The following is a 20,565-nucleotide window of genomic DNA, read 5'->3' as shown; positions in this document are numbered from 1 at the left end:
GGTTTGTTTTTCTTTTTTCAGTCCAGTAGGCGATTTTGCTGTAGTACTCTAACATTGTTTATGTTATTTTCTGTACATTTCCTTAGGCCATCAATCGCACGCTCCAGGTCTCCTAGGAAACTTGCTGTGCGCCTTTATTATTTTCAACGTCGCGACGTATGCGACGTGTCGCTAGTAGGCAAAACTGCTTTGACTATTAGCGCTCATATTTTGGATTTTTTCTGCATGCATAATATCTTTTATGGAATATCTACCTGTCCAATAAAAACTCACCCTTGACTTGATGTCTGGTTGCTAGGATATAGAGGAAAATAAAAATAATTATGTTAATCTAACCAAAATTTGTAAAATAGAGTCTCACCTTGCTTCAGCGTACGAAAACAAACAGACTCTAATTTGACAACTCGATTGCTGATTTTCCAGCAAACTAGATCAATTGCTGGAAACCGGGGTAACTTTGATTGACACGATTTTTTTTCCACATAATCATCGATAACTAAGTCTAAAGTTAAAATATCTCAAAACTTTTTTCTACGTTTTAAAACCCTTAAGTTGAGTCTTATATATAAAAATGGAGGCGTTTTCTTTGTAACTCGATCACGTATGAACGGACGGTCGAAATGAAGTGAAATTTGGTATCCGAGGGTTTTTCGAGTCAGAGATGGTTTGAATAATGGTTTGAAGAATCTCACTTTTTATTGAAGGAGGGCTTCCATACAAAATCATATCCTTTTGCTATCTTATATATAAAAATGGAGGTGTAACACCATCACGTATAACTGGACGGTCGGAATGTAGCGAACTTTGGTATCCGAGGGTTTTTGGGAAAGTGATTGTTTGTGTAATAGTTTCTAGAATCTCTCTTTTTATGGAAGGGAGGCTCCCATACAAAATCAACTTACAAGATTAAACATTTTCTAATGATTAATTAAGTAAAAGGTAAAACCATGTAAAACGAAGTTTACCGGGTCAGCTAGTAAATTTATAGTTTCGGTGTAGTTTTTGTTGTAGTTCGAGGAAAACTTTTGATATTAAAAAAACACATTTTCCAAGAGTAAGCCAGTCTATTACAAAAGGCTAGAAACCCTATCAAATGGTAGAGATTGAAAGGAAAAAAATAAAAGGGGAATAGTGCGAGGGCCTAGGGAATTGAATGAAGGCAAAATTTCATTTGTTTTTGTAGTTGAAGTTTTATAAGTAATGTTAAAAAAATTTAGTCCCTAATATTGGTTCCCTCATATTGAGTCCGTAATTTGTTAACAAAAAGCGTTTTCGAATATAAGCAGTGGCAATTTAGTTCTACACGAGTTTTGCTCCAATTGCTGTTTATTTATTTGTTTATTTATTTATTTTATTTGTTTAATTTGGATTCAATTATCTTAAATGATCCTTAAATGTTCTTATCGGTCTTAACAAATAATGAACTTGCATTTGTAAATATTATGGAGGTGTTTTGTATCCTTCATGATCAAGATAACTCGTTAAAAGCTTCAAAATAGAGACTGATCAATGTTACCCCTTGTGGTAACCGCTCTACTCCACTATCCAATGAATACTGACTCGGGTTCGGGTTCTGTTATTCGGCGTTTATTTCTTTCTTACACTCTAATTATCGTTTACGTATTTCAAGCTACAAACTAACCAAATACAGGATACCACATCCTCCCCTGGGTTAAATTAGTTGATTTCAAACATTTACTGACTTATAACATTCATGAATCTTTGTGGCCGTCGAATCGATCTGGTTGGACGTTTTGCTGACTGGTATTCGAAGGTTTCAGTATCAGCTCCACGTTTTTGAGTAGAGGTTATATCCGATAAATTGTCGCTACGGTTGAGCTGAGGAGAAGATATTTCTGATTCAGCTGTGGGTTCGCGTTCTACAAACTTTTTGAGAGCCTTGACGTTCCGGTCGAATGTTTTGTTCGACACCATATCCGTAACCGTTACTCTTCCGGCTCCCGTTATTTCTTTGACTTCATGAAAAGGCATTTTTATATACAGTATCTGTTTTATCGCGCTTTTGTTGTGCCACCAACACCGTATCTCCTGGTGCTATGTGTAATTCTTGCGCTCGTCGACGCCTATCTTCCCTCGAGTTTCGTTGAAACTTTGCCAGTTGATCCCTCTCTCGAAGCTCATCGTCGTTACCTTGTTTAAAATCTGTTTTAGTGTTCGGTAAAACTCCTCTGACTACTCTCCCGAACATTAATTCTGCGGGAGGCACTTTTGTAACGTGATGTGGCCATGAGTTATAAGCCGCTACATACTCGGCCAAAACTTCTTTCCAGTTTCTCTTTTCCAGTTTAGCTATTGAGGAAATTTTAGTTATACCTTGCATGCTTCGTTCTACTAATCCATTTTCAGTGGGATTCAAAGGGGTACTGTGAATTAATTTTATTCCCCAATGTTGCTGTAACCAATTTTTGAGCTCAACACTATTGAAAGGTGGCCCATTGTCAGCTTTCAAAGTCTTCGGGAGGTAGTAAGTTTCAAACACTCTTTTAAGCGATTTCTTAACCGTTTCAGTGTCTGATTTCTCCATTGGCATAGCGACTAGAAATCGGGAATAGTTATCAATAAGTATCAATGCTTTCAAGTGATGAATTTCGGACGTGGACCAGAAATCCATCGACACGTAATCCCATGGGTTGTTCGGGAGCTCTGTTGCTGTTATTGGAAGAGGTTTACTATTTGCTGTTACCAATTGACAATGTGGACAGCTCCGAACAAATTTCTCGACGTCGCGATCGATACCCAACCACCACAATCCTTGCCGCAATAAGTTTTTCATGGTGGACATCCCTGGATGACAATGATGTGCCAAGCGCAACGCACGATCATGTAAAGAAAAAGGAAGTACAACCTTTTCTTGTTTCATCAAGAATCCATTTTGCATGTAAAAATCTTTCTGGAAAGCTTGGTATTTAACTATTGACTCCGGCCAACGCTGATGTTTAGTAAGATTTTCAACGACGGTCTGCAATTCTTTATCTTTCGTTAATTCATCTTTAACCTCCGCATTAGTGATTGCTAAAAAGCTTTTTCCGACAAATTCTGCACTAGCTGTAACAGCACACAGCTCGTGAGGCTCCAAAGCAGATTCGAACTGAGGATCATCGCGTCTAATACATATTCTAGATGCCGGATCAGGAATATTTTCCTTGCCAGATATGTGCTCAAAATTGTATAAATAATGCTCAGTTCGCATCAGCCACCCTTCAGCCCGTGACATGATTCGTTTTCCTACCTCTTTTTTCTTTTTCGAAATAAACATCAAAGCTTCACTGTCACATCGGAGTGTGAATCTGCGACCTAAAAGGTAATAGGAAAACCTCTCCATGGCCCAAACGATTGCCAGCGCTTCACGGTGTAGTTGGGGGTATCGCGATTCCGTTGATGTCAAACTCTTCGACGCACAGGCAATAATACGATGTTCGAAATAAACATTGTCCCTTTGTACAAGAATTGCACCTAGTCCCCATGGGGAAGCATCCGTATAGAGGAACGTTTCATCGTTATCATCGAAAAATCCTCTCTTTATCAAATCGTTGTCAACCGCATTTTTTAAATCCTCAAAAGCTTTTGTCCTCGCATCGTCCCATTTGAATAACACTTGGCCAGTGATCATCTCGCGCAATGGTTTGGTCCTGTGTGAGAAATTGTATATAAAAGGACTGATAAACGTGAGCAGTCCCAGGAAGCTCCGGAGCTCAGTTACATCCTTAGGTCTTTGAAAAAGTTTAATATCTGAGATTTTCTTATCTGCCGGTAGTATTCCTGATCCGTCAATGGTGAACCCGAGAAAATCAACTCTAGGTTGATCGTAAATTGATTTTTGCTCATTTATCGTTAAATTGTTGTGATCAAGTATCTGCTTTACTTGTTTAACGAATGTTCCAAGTTCGACCAGAGTCCGCCCAAAAATAAGGATATCATCAAGATATACAACAATATTTTTGCATGTCACAAGAATTCGTTCCATAACGTGCTGAAATAATTCGGGAGCACATGACAATCCGAAAGGAAGTCGTGTGAAACGCATGAGACCATTAGCCGTCATGAAGGTTGTGAAATGTCGGACATCTTCATGAAGTTCTATATGATGGTAAGCATCCTTCAGGTCCAGTTTCGTGAAGAACAGGTTTCCTTTGCCATTCGGAATGGCAGTCCATATTTTCTCTAATGACGGCATAGGATACGGTTCTCGGATAATAGCTTTGTTGAGCTCTCTGTAATCTATAACGATTCTAAAATCGCTTCCTCCTTTTGGGACCAGTACGAGGGGTGAAATGTATGAAATGGTGTCCTGCTCTTTATCGGCTCGCTCTATGATGCCTTTAACTTCCATGTCCCGAATTCTATCACGCGTTGCGGCTTCAAAGGCTTTAGGGATATTATACCGAATAATTTGACGTGGATTTGACATCGGATCCACCTTAAATTTGACTCCTTCAATTGGAACCTTCGGAAACTTTGTTTTGATCGTATCTGTTAAAGAAAATTAGTTAAACATTGCTTTTTTTTGTTAATGTTATTTATGTTTTACCTGAAGCACTTTTCAATTCCGTGTAATTTATAGCTTTAATCGATTTTTGAGGGCCAATTCGAATGAGATCCAATTCTTTTGCTGTTTCGTATCCCAATAATAAAAGGTCCGTTCCTTTTACCACAAAAAACTTAGCTAAACATGGTGGTTGTTCTAGCTGTTCAACACCAATCAGAGCAGTAAAAGAACATTCAACATCCAAAGGACTTTGGTTACCATAGCCTTTAAGAATTTCTTCCGGATAAACGATTACGTCCTGAATTACAGTTCGACAATGTTTTTTAATGTTCCGCCAACCCTCACTGGTTATCGTGTTGACTGTTGCCCCACTGTCAATAAGAAAATCAAAACGCAAAGTGCCTATAGTGCACTTGATAAATCGGGGATCTTTGGATAGCATTGTTTTCGAGGATTTGGTTACCAACTAGAATAAATAACAAAAGCAAAAATTTAGTTTTCGAAAACAATTAATTTATTTCAAAATAAATTATCCAACATTAATTGGTCAAGTTGTCTTCAATATCTACCTGATTTATACGGGAAGATTCTTTCTTCAAGTCAAGCTGTCTTTCAGGACCATTATCACGATCTGAAAAAACTTTGTTTCGGGTAGAACGACAAAACTCAGCGTAATGGCCCCTTTTTCCACAACTGAAGCACTTGGCTCGAAATGCTTTACAAGATCTCGGTCGATGTTCTTTTCCGCAGTCATCACACTCCTGTATGATGTTCTGAGAAAATGGGGACCATTTTTTCTCAAAATGTTTTTGGTTCCTGAATCGCTGATTAGCTCCACGATTGTTCAGTTGGTTTCCAAATCTTTCGTAGCCTGGGTTTCGAGTTCGGATTCCACGGTTTATCGGATGCCTTGTATGCAGCGCATTGACAGGCTTCACGGCTCTGTCATTGGAAAATTCATGACCGAGCTCTTTGCTTGAATCGACCTTGCCATCTGGTTCGGAATTTTCGGATCTTATGAAATCCAAATGCTTACCGTGATCGATGATGCGTTCTAAATTGTTTCCCAAGACATCCGAAATCTCGTAAAGTTTTCTTGATATTTCGGGGATAGAGCGCCTGAGCAAAGCTTGCAACAGCTCCTCTTCCCGTTGCTCCGGACGAAACTCGCAAAATTTTACCTGTCCTTCGAGGCGTAAGACCCAATCGGTGAAAGTTTCATTGGAACTCATACACATATCACGAAACTTCATACGTTCTTTAGTATGATCACAAGTTTGGTTGAAGTATTTATTCAACCCAGAAACGGTAGCATCATATATGTCACTTTTTGCATCTGTAACGAGCTGTTCTTGCAACTCGATGATGTTCAAAAGAAAACCTCCAGCGAAAATTTTCATCCCAGTCAACTTGGTTCGAGAGTCGACACGAGCCTTACAGGAAGCAATTCTCTCGAATTGATCCCGAAACCTGATCCACTCCGCCTTGCGACCGTTTGCTGCTAGTGCCCCGTCGAATGGCTTCAATGGCCAAGCTCCAGCCAACCAATCGGCAGCAAATCCGGCTCTACCAGTCGTTTCTTGGGTGATTCGCTTTTCGGCTGGGGCAGTTGGACGTGTTGGTTTTTGGCCTTCATTTCCAAAACCAACTCCAGAATCAATCGTTTGCGGCATCGTCAAAACATCTTCTTCATTGAACATGCCATTCGCATGCGTCTCGTTCTCGGATTCTTCGGACATCGAAACGTCGCTCTCATGCCAAAAACCACTCATTTCCTACAATTATTCAATTGTTATTGAAATCTCGTCGAACTTGCACCGGGAAATTTCTACTTACGATCGATGGAATGAAACCAATCTGGCTCACAAAATATCCTCGGAAAAATCACTGCAAAATAGACCACAAACTTGTGCTATTCAACACTTTGCTGCTTGAAAAAAAAAATCCTCGCAAAAATCTCGGCTAAAACAAATAACCAACTTATGCACACCACAGACGCTTGCTAAGTGGCGAAAAAAAAACCGTTGAGTTTTCGTCTGTCGCAATAGTGTTCCCTCTCTTTCAAACTACTTTCTCTCTCACGTACACTGTACTGAGCGAGGGAATAAAACATGCGGATCGAAAATCCAATCCACATTCCCGAGAGAGTAAGAGAGAGTGGCAGGGAACAAGCTGTCACAATGAAAAGGCTTTTTCTTACAGAATGCGGGATAACTTCACTCTCAATTTGGTATCATGTCTCCCACAAATTATGAAAATGGTTCAACATGTGCGCAAGCGAGATGCAGCACACAGTATATAAAATGACAGATTGTAAAGGATTCTCTGTGAGAGGGATTGACTGTTTTGGGGCTCATCCTCAGCCTCAACTTGAATCAACGACATCGATTATTCTCCTTGAACTGTCCGTATAAGAATATTTTCATCACTCTCACACATAAGAATTTTTCCATTCCAAAGGCACGCGCACTTTTTTTTTCTGGGCAACACGAATCTGAACCTTTACTATCGGCATGAAATTTTTTTTTCTCCAATGAATGACTTACGAAAAAGCACTCAATATCAACGCTGTTTTCAGTATATTGAATCACAATTTGTCCAGGAATGAAGCCAGAAAGGAACATTTGATGTCGAATTTATTTACATGGCTAAGAGCTCTGCGAAATTTTATACTGCTTGTATGAAAAATAATTCGGGCAATGAGCTTCACCTCTGCGCCATTTTCCGTCCACTTTGAGAATCAGGGAAATCACTTGTCGTCATAAAATACCATTGGCAATGAGCTAGAACTCTGCGCAAGTGTGAATTTTCGTATTGCATTGACCATGAGCCAGAGCCTCGGTGCAACGCATTAGTTTTACAAAGTTTTTTTTTCTGATCGGCAATAATATTGGGTCCTCTGGCTATGAGCAAAACTCAGCGCAAGGAGAAACATTGACCATGAGCTTCCTCGGTGCAATGCTAAAACGATCAGGTTCTTTCCTTCGAAACTATCGGACTTTGCCTCCTCTGGCTATGAGCAAAACTCAGCGCAAGGAATGGGCTTTCGTTCTGGCAGGTTCGCCAAAATGTGGTAACCGCTCTACTCCACTATCCAATGAATACTGACTCGGGTTCGGGTTCTGTTATTCGGCGTTTATTTCTTTCTTACACTCTAATTATCGTTTACGTATTTCAAGCTACAAACTAACCAAATACAGGATACCACACCCCTAAGCATCAAATTCTAAACAGAGACGAAATCGATTTTAAAATCAAAGTTAAAGTATTCTGATAAATTTCTCCAACCATGTTTTACATTCATAGGTGTCCAGTACTGGTTTTAAAAATATGAAACATGTCACATTTCCATTAACAGAAAAAATATTCGAAAAATATTGAAAAAAGTTATCAATCTTACCCCGGATTACGGTACTGAATTTCCCCGGGTCCCCCGGAGGCTTAATCCGGCCCTGACCCTTACGCTTCGCGTTGCGAACCGGTCTAGAGTTTATGGGATTGTCCCTAGCTTTGGTTAAACCTAGGAACACGGGGCGTTCCTAAATCTTTGAGTAAACCTAGAAGAACGGGAGCGTCTTAGAGACAAAGTTCAGAACTCGGAGGCCGCCTTCTCACGATGCGCGTTCGAACTACAATGATGTACGATCCTACGCTTTACGTTTCGAAACCAAAAAAATAAATTTGGATACAACATTTGTTGAGAATATTTCTAACCAAATATTTTACTGCAGAGTGTTTCTACCGCCAAAAAGACAATCCACGAAAAGGCTCATACCGCAAAAAATAACACCGCCAAACAAGGACATTTGCCAAATGGTAAACCGCCAAATCGACCAAACCAATAGTCTTAGTAGCGCAAATAGTTCATTCTTATCACTGTTGAGCAATCTTTTTTCTATTATAATCAAACATTAATTTACGAATGAGTCATCCAGATATTTTCCTTTTTTTTAGGAACGCACTCAACGGGAAAATGTAGATACTCTTCTAAAAGAACGTCCGCATGAGCTTCATTCAATGCACCAATATGTTATTGTACAAACAAACTATCAAGAACATCTATCATCATGTTATTTATCGTTTTATCTACAGAAACATTTAAAAGTGACACAATTTACCATTTGAAATTCTAAAACCGTTCACCAACAACCTGCTACATTCTAAATCAATCCTTTTTCGCTATCCGTAGCTACTAATTGGTTTGGATTGTAAACTCAATTATTGTGATGGGAAGCTATGAGCGTGTTATGACCAATCATCAGAAATGATTTCCTATCTTGAAGAACTGGTTACCTCCTTGAGTTCTAAATGGACCTATTTCTACTTTCTCTTGGTACAAATGTCCTTGTTATTTGTAATCACTCAACTGGCCACGCATGTTAAGAACTATGAAACAATAAGGGCATGATTCTCGATGTTTTTGTCATTGTGACGTTTTAAAATTAATTATATCGTAGTTAAGCAGAGATTAATATTAAGTAAGACAGTAAAATTAACTATATTTCTAAAATTCATAAGCCAACATCGGTTACAAAACATTTCGGCAAAATGTGTCGCATGTAAGTTCGTTTGTATACCTTTCGAAAAAGCTAAACCTCTACCAGGTGAGACGAATGCGTAATTGAGCTGGTTGGATCGGTTCAGTTCAGTTCAGTTGAAATGTGTATAGAAAAACTGCCCGCCACAAATGGAGGTCACAAAACTAGTCGAATGTTGAATTGAATATCGTTGATCGAGTTTCAAATTTCTTCCGTGTATGGAGATAAGTTTTCTCACTCGTCGTCTTGTACCGGTGTGTTCCTTCGAGGCGATTCGAGTTCTTGTTCTTGTGACATTTGTTTCCGCACCTCTTCCGGTATGTCGTCGATAAAGGTCACTGACCGCGCCCGTTGGAAGGCGTCCGGGCTATCCACACTGCCAGTGCTTTCCGTGTCACGAGCCTCGGCTGCAGCATACTTTCGCTGTAGCTTTTTCTGCTCATAGCTTTCCAAATGCTCGATGTTGATTCCCGTATCACGAGTGATTATGTCGCGCCTTTGACGACCTTTCATTAGGATTTCGGCAAAACTGGCTACTGGGGGAAGCTCATAGCTGTCCAACACTTCTCTGGCCTCAGATTCAACCCGAATGTAATCGGCAATTTCTTCTTTGAACTTGCCCATCTGTTGCTCCAGCATTTCAGCTCTGGTGACAATTACCTTTTCAACTGGCACAAGTTGGGACTTTATTTCCTTGTAATCTTTTTCGACGCGTGCCAAGTCATCCTCAAGGGCCATCGATTTTTCGGCATTATACCTTCTTCTTTCTTTTTCCGGTTGCATTTCTTTGGCCAATTGCTGGGGACTTATATTGCGTCTGGCCATCATGCTCTTCAACAAACGTTTGTAACTCTGGTTCTTCCACTTTGCATCCAAGCGTTTTGAAAGATCGACTCGTTTCTCAGCATCCTGAGTGGCTTTTTTCTTCGCATCTTCTGCTGCTTGACGTTTCAAAAACTCATCATGCTCCTTTTTCTCAATCTCCATTCGTTCTGCCAGTTCTTTGGCCTCGCGTTTCGTCTTCAACGTTGCCTCGATGCTTTCCTTGTGCGCTTCGTAGTACGATTGAATCCATGATTCTTGACATTCTTTTCGTGACAGCTCATGTTGAATCAGTTTTCTGAATTTCTAGAAGACAAAAAATATATAACTGTTTTAATAAATGATGAAAAATAATCTTTTCAATTATGTATAACAAAATTTAGGTTTAGTGCATGTTGAGGAAAACTGTAATCCGATCATAGTAGTCATAGGAATACTTGTTAGAAACTTCTAGACTAGTAAAAATATAGTTAGTGTTACTTTGGAGTTCAATCTGAACAGACGTCTTTCATTACGCCACTAACTCACAAGAGGTTTTGGGACCCAGTCTGGAAGATGTCGAATTCAAATCCCGGAATCGAAAGGCTTGTCGGTAGGGAAAATTGGAGTACCTGGAAGTTCGCCGTAAAAACGTATCTTGAAGTGGAAGAACTTTGGGATGCAGTCGAACCAGGAAGAAAACCCGACGGAACACTGGAAGATGTTGATCCCGTTAAGGACCGGAAGGCACGTGGCAAGATCATACTGTTTTTGGAACCGGAAAACTATTATCATGTTCGAGACACAACCACAGCTCGGGAAGCTTGGACGAAGCTGAACAACGCGTTCGAGGAAGGTGGACTCACGCGAGAAGTTGGCCTGCTTTACAAGCTCATCAGAACCGACCTGGAATCTTGTGGGACCATGGAAAGTTACGCGAACCGTATGATTTCAACATGCCACCAGTTAAACGAAATTGGATTTCCAATTCCTGAGAGATTCGTTGGGGTGCTGCTGTTGGCCGGGCTACCGGAACGGTACCAACCGATGGTGATGGCGCTCAAGAACTCGGGAACGGCCATAACGGGAGATTCGGTGAAAACGATTCTGTTACAAGAAGAGTCGTTGCCAAGTGAAAAAATAGCTTTCGTTGCTAAGGGAAAAAACAGTGACACACGTGGTGGTTACCATAGCAACAGCAAACAGAAGCAAAATTTTTCGCAGCAAAAGGGTCCGAGATGCCGAAAATGCAATAAGTATGGACACGTTGCAAAGTGCTGTCCCGAAAATCGTCAAGGTAAAAAAGCGGATGCATTTTGTACGGTTCTGTCCACCATCCAAGCATCAGGGGAGAACGATTGGTACCTGGATTCGGGAGCCACACGCCACATGACGAAAAATCAAGCGTTGCTGAAGGATGTTCGGTCGTCTAGTGGTGTGGTGGTTGCGGCCAATAAGGAGACAATCCACATCAAAGGTTGTGGATCGAGCACCTTGTATCCGGTTTGCCAAAAGGATTCACAAGGCATCGTGGTGAACAACGTGCAGCTGATTCCAGATCTTTCCACCAATCTGCTGTCGGTGGTTCAAATCGTCAAGAAAGGCTACAAGGTTGAGTTCGATAACTGTGGTTGCAAGATTTTTAACCCGGATGGAAAACTGATTGCTACTGGTGTCATCGAGAATGATCTCTTCAAGTTGGATCAATCCAAATTGTCCGGAAAAGCAATGCTGTGTTCTCCTAGCGCTTCGTTGGAGGTTTGGCACAAACGGATGGGTCATCTGGGTTTCGGAAACATCAAGAAGCTGACCAGCATAACAACAGGTGTCGAAATCAGCAGCGACGAGCATCGTGATTGTACCATTTGTCCGATGGGTAAACAGACTCGTTTACCGTTCGGAAAGTCTGGATCAAGAGCTCGAGAACTATTGGAGGTTATTCATTCCGATATAGCCGGTCCAATGGAGGAGCCATCGCTGGGAGGCAGCCGCTATTACATTTCGTTCATTGACGACAAATCACGGCGAATGTGTGTGCACTTCCTGAAGACGAAATCTCAAGATGAAGTCCTTAGCTGTTTCAAGAAGTATCAAGCGTGTGCCGAGCGTCAATGTGGCACGAAAATCAAAATCCTGCGAACAGATAACGGTAAGGAATTCGTTAATAATGGCTTACAAAGTTATATTCAGGCTACGGGCATCAAGCATCAAACTACCGTCCCGTACACACCGGAACAAAACGGGCTGGCGGAGCGCGCCAACCGAACGATAGTCGAGCGAGCCCGGTGTATGATTTTTGAAGCGAAGTTACCGAAATCGTTCTGGGCTGAGGCTGTTGCTGCTGCGGTTTATCTGGTGAACAGATCCCCCACGAGTGGCCATGCGATGACACCCGAGGAAGCGTGGAGTGGTAAAAAACCAGACCTCTCTCATGTGCGCGTGTTTGGAACGAAGGCGATGGTGCAAGTACCCAAACCTAAGCGACGGAAGTGGGACCCGAAAGCTCGAGAATGCGTGCTGACTGGTTTCGAAGAGGATACGAAAGGTTATCGGCTGTACGATTCGGTTTCGAAATGTTTCCAGATCAACCGAGACGTGAGTTTCATTGACGAGTGTTCTGGCGAGTGTCCTTTGTCATCGAAACGTAAAGCTACCGTTGTACCATTGGACGAATCGTTCGGTGGTCTCAGTGAGGAAACGACTGTACCTTTAGGAATCAACGCTGCAAGCGATGCTGAGGTTGATGGCGAAAATTCTGATGACGATCAGGATACATCAACAGAAATTTTTGAAGATTGCGATAATGTTGAACCAATTCCTTCTACCAGTGCCGATGTGACCGTGCTCTCTCCGCAACAATTCTCAAATCCACCTCGGTCACAGGTGTTGAGGCGCAGCGGTCGGGAGCACAGACTGCCAGGCAAGTACATTGATTATTCTGTCAAATGTAAGGGTTTACCCGTTTCAAAACTTACACAGGCATATTCCGACGTACCGAGCGAGACGAAGGCATCCGATGACGATGGACGAGCAGTGGAACCGAGGAATTATTCCGAAGCGATGGCATCACCACATGCAAGTTTCTGGAAGCAGGCCATGGCAGATGAACTGAAGGCGATCCATTCCAACGGCACCTGGACACTGGTTGACCTCCCGCCTGGACGCAAACCGATCGGATGCAAGTGGGTGTTCAAAGTTAAGCGAGGACCCACTGGTGAAGTGCTGCGGTACAAAGCGCGCCTGGTTGCCCAAGGGTTTAGTCAGCAGTATGGAACTGACTACGACGAAGTGTTTGCTCCAGTCGTTCAGCAAACCACATTCCGAACATTGATGGCAGTTGCAGCGAAGAAAGGCATGGCTGTGAAGCATTATGATGTCAAGACCGCATTTCTCAATGGTGATCTTGAGGAGGAGATTTTCATGCGTCAGCCAAGCGGGTTTGTTCGGAGTGGCAGTGAAGGCAAAGTTTGCAAGTTGAAGCGAAGCTTGTATGGACTGAAGCAAGCAGCCAGATCCTGGAACCAGAAGCTTCATGACGAGTTGTTGGGCAACGGCTATCGCCGGTGTAAGGCAGACATATGTCTTTATCGGAAACATGAAAATGGTCATTGGACATTTTAGTCTACGTCGATGATCTGGTGATTGCATGCGAGGATCCGTCGATGATCGAAAGGTTGGTCCTTGGACTGCGGAAGGTGTTCGAGATTAGCGACTTGGGTGACATCCGATTCTTTCTTGGCTTGGAGATCGAACGAAACTCGGATGGTGATTATTTCTTGAGTCAACGCAAGTACATCCAGGAAGTTGTGAAATCAAGTGGATTATCCGACGCTAAAGTTTCTAAGATTCCCTTGGACCCTGGGTACATTAAGTTGGAAACTCGTAGTAAGCTTTTAGAAGACAACTCCGACTACCAAAAGCTGATTGGAAAGCTGCTGTACATCGCAATAAACACCCGTCCCGATATTTCGACTGCTGTGTCCATTTTGAGTCGAAAAACGAGTTGCTGCACACAGGAAGACTGGACTGAGATGAAGCGTGTGGTACGATATCTAAAGGGAACCGAAAAATATCGTTTGAGATTGAGCAAGCAGGGTGAGTCTGGCATCGTCGGATACTCGGACGCGGATTGGGCGGAGAACAGAGAGGACCGTAAATCAAACACCGGATTCGTATTCAAGGTGAATGGAGGTACCGTGAGCTGGGCATGCCGCAAGCAGTCGTGTGTGAGCCTGTCGACTGCCGAAGCTGAATTTGTTGCGTTATCTGAGGCGGTTCAAGAGGCACTTTGGCTCAAACTGTTGCTGCAGGAACTCAACGACGAACCCGAGAATTTGGTTATCCTGGAAGACAACCAAAGTTGTCTGAAGATGTTGGCAACGGAGAAGCTGAGTCGGAGAATGAAACATATCGCAGCAAGGTTTCATTTCACGAAGGATTTGATGGAGAAGAAGAGCGTGAGCTGCGTTTACTGTCCGTCTGAGGAAATGGTTGCAGACTTATTAACGAAGCCGCTTCCGAGGATCCGGATGGAGAAGTTAGCGTTAATGATCGGTCTTACCGTTTAGGAGGAGTGTTGAGGAAAACTGTAATCCGATCATAGTAGTCATAGGAATACTTGTTAGAAACTTCTAGACTAGTAAAAATATAGTTAGTGTTACTTTGGAGTTCAATCTGAACAGACGTCTTTCATTACGCCACTAACTCACAAGAGTGCATAACAGCTGATTAAAAAAAACGTGATAATTATTCGATCAACAAAAATTTAGCATTATATCATTTTTGTCATTTGTAAAAATGACAAGAATGATAAAATAATAAAAATTTTAAAAATGACAAAAAATTAAAAATCACAAAAATTATCAAAATTACAAAAATGATAAAATGACAAAATAAAATAAACAAATATAAAAAATAACAAAAATTGCAGAAATAAAAAAATAACAAATATTACAAAAGTAACATAAATTACAAAAAACCACACAAATTACAAAAAATACAAAAACTACAAAAATTGAAAAAATTACAAAAATTACAAAAATTTCAAAAATAACAAAAAATACAAAAATTACAAAAATTACAAAAATTACAAAAATTACAAAAATTACAAAAATTACAAAAATTACAAAAATTACAAAAATTACAAGAATTACAAAAATTACAAAAATTACAACAATTATAAAAATTACAAAAATTACAAAAATAACAAGAATTACAAAAATAACAAACATTACAAAAATTACAAAAATTACAAAAATTACAAAAATTACAAAAATTACAAAAATTACAAAAATTACAAAAATTACAAAAATTGCAAAAATTACAAAAATTACAAAAATTACAAAAATTACAAAAATTATAAAAATTACAAAAATTACAAAAATTACAAAAATAACAAAAATAACAAAAATTACAAAAATTACAAAAATTACAAAAATTACAAAAATTACAAAAATTACAAAAATTACAAAAATTACAAAAATTACAAAAATTACAAAAATTACAAAAATTACAAAAATTACAAAATTACAAAAATTACAAAAATTACAAAAATTACAAAAATTACAAAAATTACAAAAATTACAAAAATTACAAAAATTACAAAAATAACAAAAATTATAAAAATTACAAAAATTACAAAAATTACAAAAATTACAAAAATTACACAAAAATTATAAAAATTACAAAAATTACAAAAATTACAAAAATTACAAAAATTACAAAAATTACAAAAATTACAAAAATTACAAAAATTACAAAAATTACAAAAATTACAAAAATTACAAAAATTACAAAAATTACAAAAATTACAAAAATTACAAAAATTACAAAAATTACAAAAATTACAAAAATTACAAAAATTACAAAAATTACAAAAATTACAAAAATTACAAAAATTACAAAAATTACAAAAATTACAAAAATTACAAAAATTACAAAAATTACAAAAATTACAAAAATTACAAAAATTACAAAAATTACAAAAATTACAAAAATTACAAAAATTACAAAAATTACAAAAATTACAAGAATTACAAAAATTACAAAAATTACAAAAATTACAAAAATTACAAAAATTACAAAAATTACAAAAATTACAAAAATTACAAAAATTACAAAAATTACAAAATTACAAAAATTACAAAAATTACAAAAATTACAAAAATTACAAAAATTACAAAATTTACAAAAATTACAAAAATTACAAAAAATACAAAAATTACACAAATTACAAAAATTACAAAAAATACATAAACGACTTAATTACAGAGAAAATCTACGTTTTACAACTTCTTTACAGAAATATTTAAAAAAAAATGTATTTTTTTTTGTAAATGTGGTCATTTTCTGTCATTTTTCTCGATACAGCTCATATCTAGTTTCAGGTAAAAAGTTCTCACCTTAATCTCATTTGGAATCGGTTCAGAAAAACTGCTAGGAATGGTCAGAAGACGAATGTTGCTATTATAGTCCGCCACAGCTAGAAACTTTTTCGAAGCAGACAACATGTGTTGTGATAAGTAAGTGAGAATATTGCCGCCCAAGCTTATCACTATACACGGTGTGTCGATTCGAACTGTTAAAATATAAATTTTAGAATTACTATCGCTTTTATCGCATTCAAAACAACTTACCGGAGGTATCCCAAATTTCTAAATCGCCCTTACTGTCGGCAACAAAAAAAACAGAGGCGCGATCCAAGCTCCATCGGCCTGCCGTTACACGGGCTTGACGTTTTCTCCAAAATATAGCTGATGAAACACAATCTTCACTCCATACAGCCAGAACAGATCCACCGATTGTCAGAAAAATCTCCGAACAAAATGGATTACGTTCTACAAGCAAAATTGGTCCATCGTGGATAGCAGCAAATTTTACCTTGCCCTTCATCGGTTCCTCATTAGTCGTACCACCCTGGTCAAAGTCGTGACCTTCCCAGTGCCCCCCAATTATATCGCCCGTTAGGCTTCCGAAAATCATTTTCATACGGTATTCGATCTCCACGGGATTTGCTTTATGTTCGACTTTCGTGCTTATATCACTTCGCTTGTAATCTACACTTACCGGAGAAAATTTATAAATCGCTTCATCTATTGACAAAGATGTTATAGGGGTATCGCATTTAATACGAAATATCGGATAGAATACATTGTCCAAAGCTTGATACGGAGACATTGATCCGTTCATCACTGTTTTTGAAGTTTGAGGAATCTTTTTCAAACCTGCCACTGGCAAGTCTAGGTCCCAAAAACTGATTGATCCATCAAGTGATGCCGTTATGATGAACCGGTGTAGTTTATCCGTAGACACTCTAATCTGCCCCGTCGTAGCACAAAAGTAATTTCTTGGAAGCCACTTGATGATAGTAATCGGTCTTCGTGATGATTTGTCCATGGCGCTGATGGCTGCTGGCTCTACATTCCGATCAATTTCTTCAACCTGTGACCAGCCCATAAGTTTCCTGATTTCAATACGATTTTCTAGCTGAGTGGGCGTCATGTCCTCTTCCGTTTCAACGCGTTGAATTTGACCTTTGATATCCCAAATAATAAGCTGACCGGTAACTAAACCACCAATCAAGAGATCACTATTGTACGGACAAAACGATAATGCCGTAACTTCTCTATTTGCCCGTAGCTGAAGTTTGTTAACAAGCGTTTCGTCGAATCCCCACATGAGAACGGGACATTTTTCGAAAACGATTCTGTTCACCATGTCAAAAGAAGATTTTTTCTGTTCATCATCGACGATTGTACAAAGTGTTTCAAAGTTATAGGAAGCCACGAAAATTCCGGAATATTTTGGATGCCATGCCATGCTGGACACATAACGATTTCCACATTTTGGTCTATCGGCAAAGCACAAACATTCTTCGAAAATCGGCGTAATGTATTTATGAACTCTTCGTTTCGATATGAATGGATAATCATTACGATACATATCAACCTGATTGAATTCCAGCGTTTCAAGCAGTTCGTTGACGTAACTATTAGGCTGTATGGAAGATCCATCAGTTTCTGCTGTAGTCGTTACTTTGTTTGCTGCATCTTTCCCATCTTCGGAAATTTCGTACAAGTACTGAGACCAGGCATTTGTAGGAAACGTTGGATCTGTCTGTTGAAATTGATGCTTTTTCGGAGGTCCCGTCTGTATGCAGGAATCGATTTGCTTGCGCTGTATATTACTGAATCGAACTTTGCCAGGAACAAGTTCCACATAACCATCCCTAGCGTCTTTCACCAAGCGAAGAGTGAATTCAAAGTTGCACCGTTTCAAAGGAAAAACGCTTTGTGTTTCGAGATTCACCACATTAAACCGTTCGATAGGTATGAAAGATTTGACCTAGAAAGAGAACAATTCAGAATTTTAAAAAATCTGTAAATACGCTATAATGAACACAAAGTTAAAAAAGTTAAAATTCTAATCCAAAATTCAAAATTCAAAATTCAAAATTCAAAATTCAAAATTCAAAATTCAAAATTCAAAATTCAAAATTCAAAATTCAAAATTCAAAATTCAAAATTCAAAATTCAAAATTCAAAATTCAAAATTCAAAATTCAAAATTCAAAATTCAAAATTCAAAATTCAAAATTCAAAATTCAAAATTCAAAATTCAAAATTCAAAATTCAAAATTCAAAATTCAAAATTCAAAATTCAAAATTCAAAATTCAAAATTCAAAATTCAAAATTCAAAATTCAAAATTCAAAATTCAAAATTCAAAATTCAAAATTCAAAATTCAAAATTCAAAATTCAAAATTCAAAATTCAAAATTCAAAATTCAAAATTCAAAATTCAAAATTCAAAATTCAAAATTCAAAATTCAAAATTCAAAATTCAAAATTCAAAATTCAAAATTCAAAATTCAAAATTCAAAATTCAAAATTCAAAATTCAAAATTCAAAATTCAAAATTCAAAACTCAAAATTCAAAATTCAAAATTCAAAATTCAAAATTCAAAATTCAAAATTCAAAATTCAAAATTCAAAATTCAAAATTCAAAATTCATGATCCAAAATTGTCATTTTTAGTTTCCAATTTGTACATTGTATTTCGTTTTGAATTCTCAATTCTGGATTTAAAGTTCCTTATTCTTAATTCTAAATCAAAATTTAGAATTTTCAAATTCTAAATTCTTTACTCAAAATTCTTTCTACAAAAAAATTTCCTGGTTCCTCAATTTTATGGGAATTATTCATTCGTAATTTAATTTTTTCAATTGAAAACAAGACAAGAAATTTTATGATAATGGCGAATTTTGAATCAGAATTATGTACGCCTCAAAATAAGAGTAATTGTAATTGTTATTGTAATTTTATTGAGTAACTATAGCCTTCTTTATTACCACATAAGGTTAAGAAAACTATGAAGAAGCGGTTTAACATTGGGGAATCAACGTAACTACAACACATTATAAACTAGAGTAATAATTTTTACGGCTTAAATGTAAATGAGTCAACGTCTGGAAAAAAAAATTGCTGTAATTTTACAGATGCTGTGTACCTACGAAACTTTTTTACCTGTTCATGACTTCCACTATCGTTCCACTTCTTAGCTTTTTTCTTGAGAACACTTCGGGCTTTGTGTCTTTCGACCATTTCGAGTCGTTTTATCAATTCACTTGCATCTTTAGCTTCCCTATCATCGACAAATATCACAAATGTATCCTCTTCGGTTGAAAGTTCTGGTGAATATCCAACCAGTATTAGTTTTCCCGCTTCAATAGTTTTAAGTTTTTCCTTCAACTCCAGTTGAACCGCATTTTTGCCAAGAATGTGATCCTCCAAAATATCCTTCTTGATCTGCTTCCATGGGTGCTCAGCACTTATCGTAACCCCAATTTCCATACCGATTTCCGCCTGAAGATCGGGACTGATAACCATACGAGTCGCTTTCGGAAAACTAATCAATCTTTGTCTAGCTTCTTCCTCATTGAATCCGAAAATCATGGAAATTTCTTCATCTTCCGATGAGTCAAAGTCCATATTGGTATCGGATTTATCCGATTTTTCCGACTTGCCATCATCGAAACCGCTGATGGATTTGAGATGGCTCATCTGGCTTATTTGCCTTATTTGACTCATTTTTATCCAAGAATTATATTTCTGTGATCTCAGAGAGTTCTATTTATAAATCACTACTTTTATTTACTACTTTGTTTTCTTTTGTATACAACCGTCGCTAAGTTGTTTTTTTTCCAGGCAACTGTCGTTAATTTGAATGTGATAACACGTGCATGCAAAGATGGCACATGCGCGACCCAAGTTTGATTCTAATGGCACGGTGCAAGGATTTGTTGTGGGTTTATTTTATATTCAAGGCACACATGATGAGTATTTCTATCTCACAGAGAATTTAGAAAACCTTGATGGATATTTTTTGTCTTCACTTTTTTCTATTAAGATTTGGCCATGAATGCTTTATAAATTTTTACTCATTTTATTCCAAACTGAAGAGAAAAACGAAGCTTCAGTAGATTAAATTTTAACTATTTCAAAGCGAATTCACACCGACAATTTTAAATGAAGATCGGAATCCATGAGCTACGTTTTTAACACTAAACGTACCGGAGGCGGTCAAATGACGGTTTTTGAACTTTAAACGATGATTACGCCTTATATAATTGTTTTTTTCGCAAATTTAACGACAGGACTATTTTTGTTTTTGAAATGCAAGTATTTTTGCGTTTTTAAATTTTTTTTAAGTGTTACGGTTTT

At 38.0% G+C, this 20,565-nt stretch overlaps 1 protein-coding gene across 1 annotated transcript; it reads right to left on the bottom strand.

The window, feature by feature from the left end:
- Window positions 1-8,879: 8,879 nt before the first annotated feature.
- LOC129740036 (dynein axonemal intermediate chain 3) lies at window positions 8,880-19,995 on the bottom strand. The gene is made up of 4 exons (XM_055731619.1): window positions 19,369-19,995; window positions 16,482-18,189; window positions 16,248-16,423; window positions 8,880-10,173 (listed from the first exon to the last, which is right to left on the bottom strand). Exons 1-4 carry the CDS (start codon window positions 19,930-19,932, stop codon window positions 9,280-9,282), a joined length of 3,342 nt encoding a protein of 1,113 aa, XP_055587594.1. The 5' UTR covers window positions 19,933-19,995; the 3' UTR covers window positions 8,880-9,279.
- Window positions 19,996-20,565: the final 570 nt, after the last annotated feature.

Source organism: Uranotaenia lowii, chromosome 1 (assembly GCF_029784155.1).
Source record: "Uranotaenia lowii strain MFRU-FL chromosome 1, ASM2978415v1, whole genome shotgun sequence".
NCBI classification, from domain to species: Eukaryota; Metazoa; Arthropoda; class Insecta; order Diptera; family Culicidae; genus Uranotaenia; species Uranotaenia lowii.
This window is presented reverse-complemented; position numbering and strand designations above follow the sequence as displayed.

Coding starts and splice junctions, on each gene's coding strand:
- LOC129740036 (XM_055731619.1), bottom strand. CDS start 19,932: ATGAGTCAAATAAGGCAAATAAGCCAGATGAGCCATCTCAAATCCATC. Junction 18,190..19,368: donor ATAGTGGAAGTCATGAACAG/GTAAAAAAGTTT, acceptor TTCTCTTTCTAG/GTCAAATCTTTCATACCTAT. Junction 16,424..16,481: donor AGAAATTTGGGATACCTCCG/GTAAGTTGTTTT, acceptor ATATTTTAACAG/TTCGAATCGACACACCGTGT.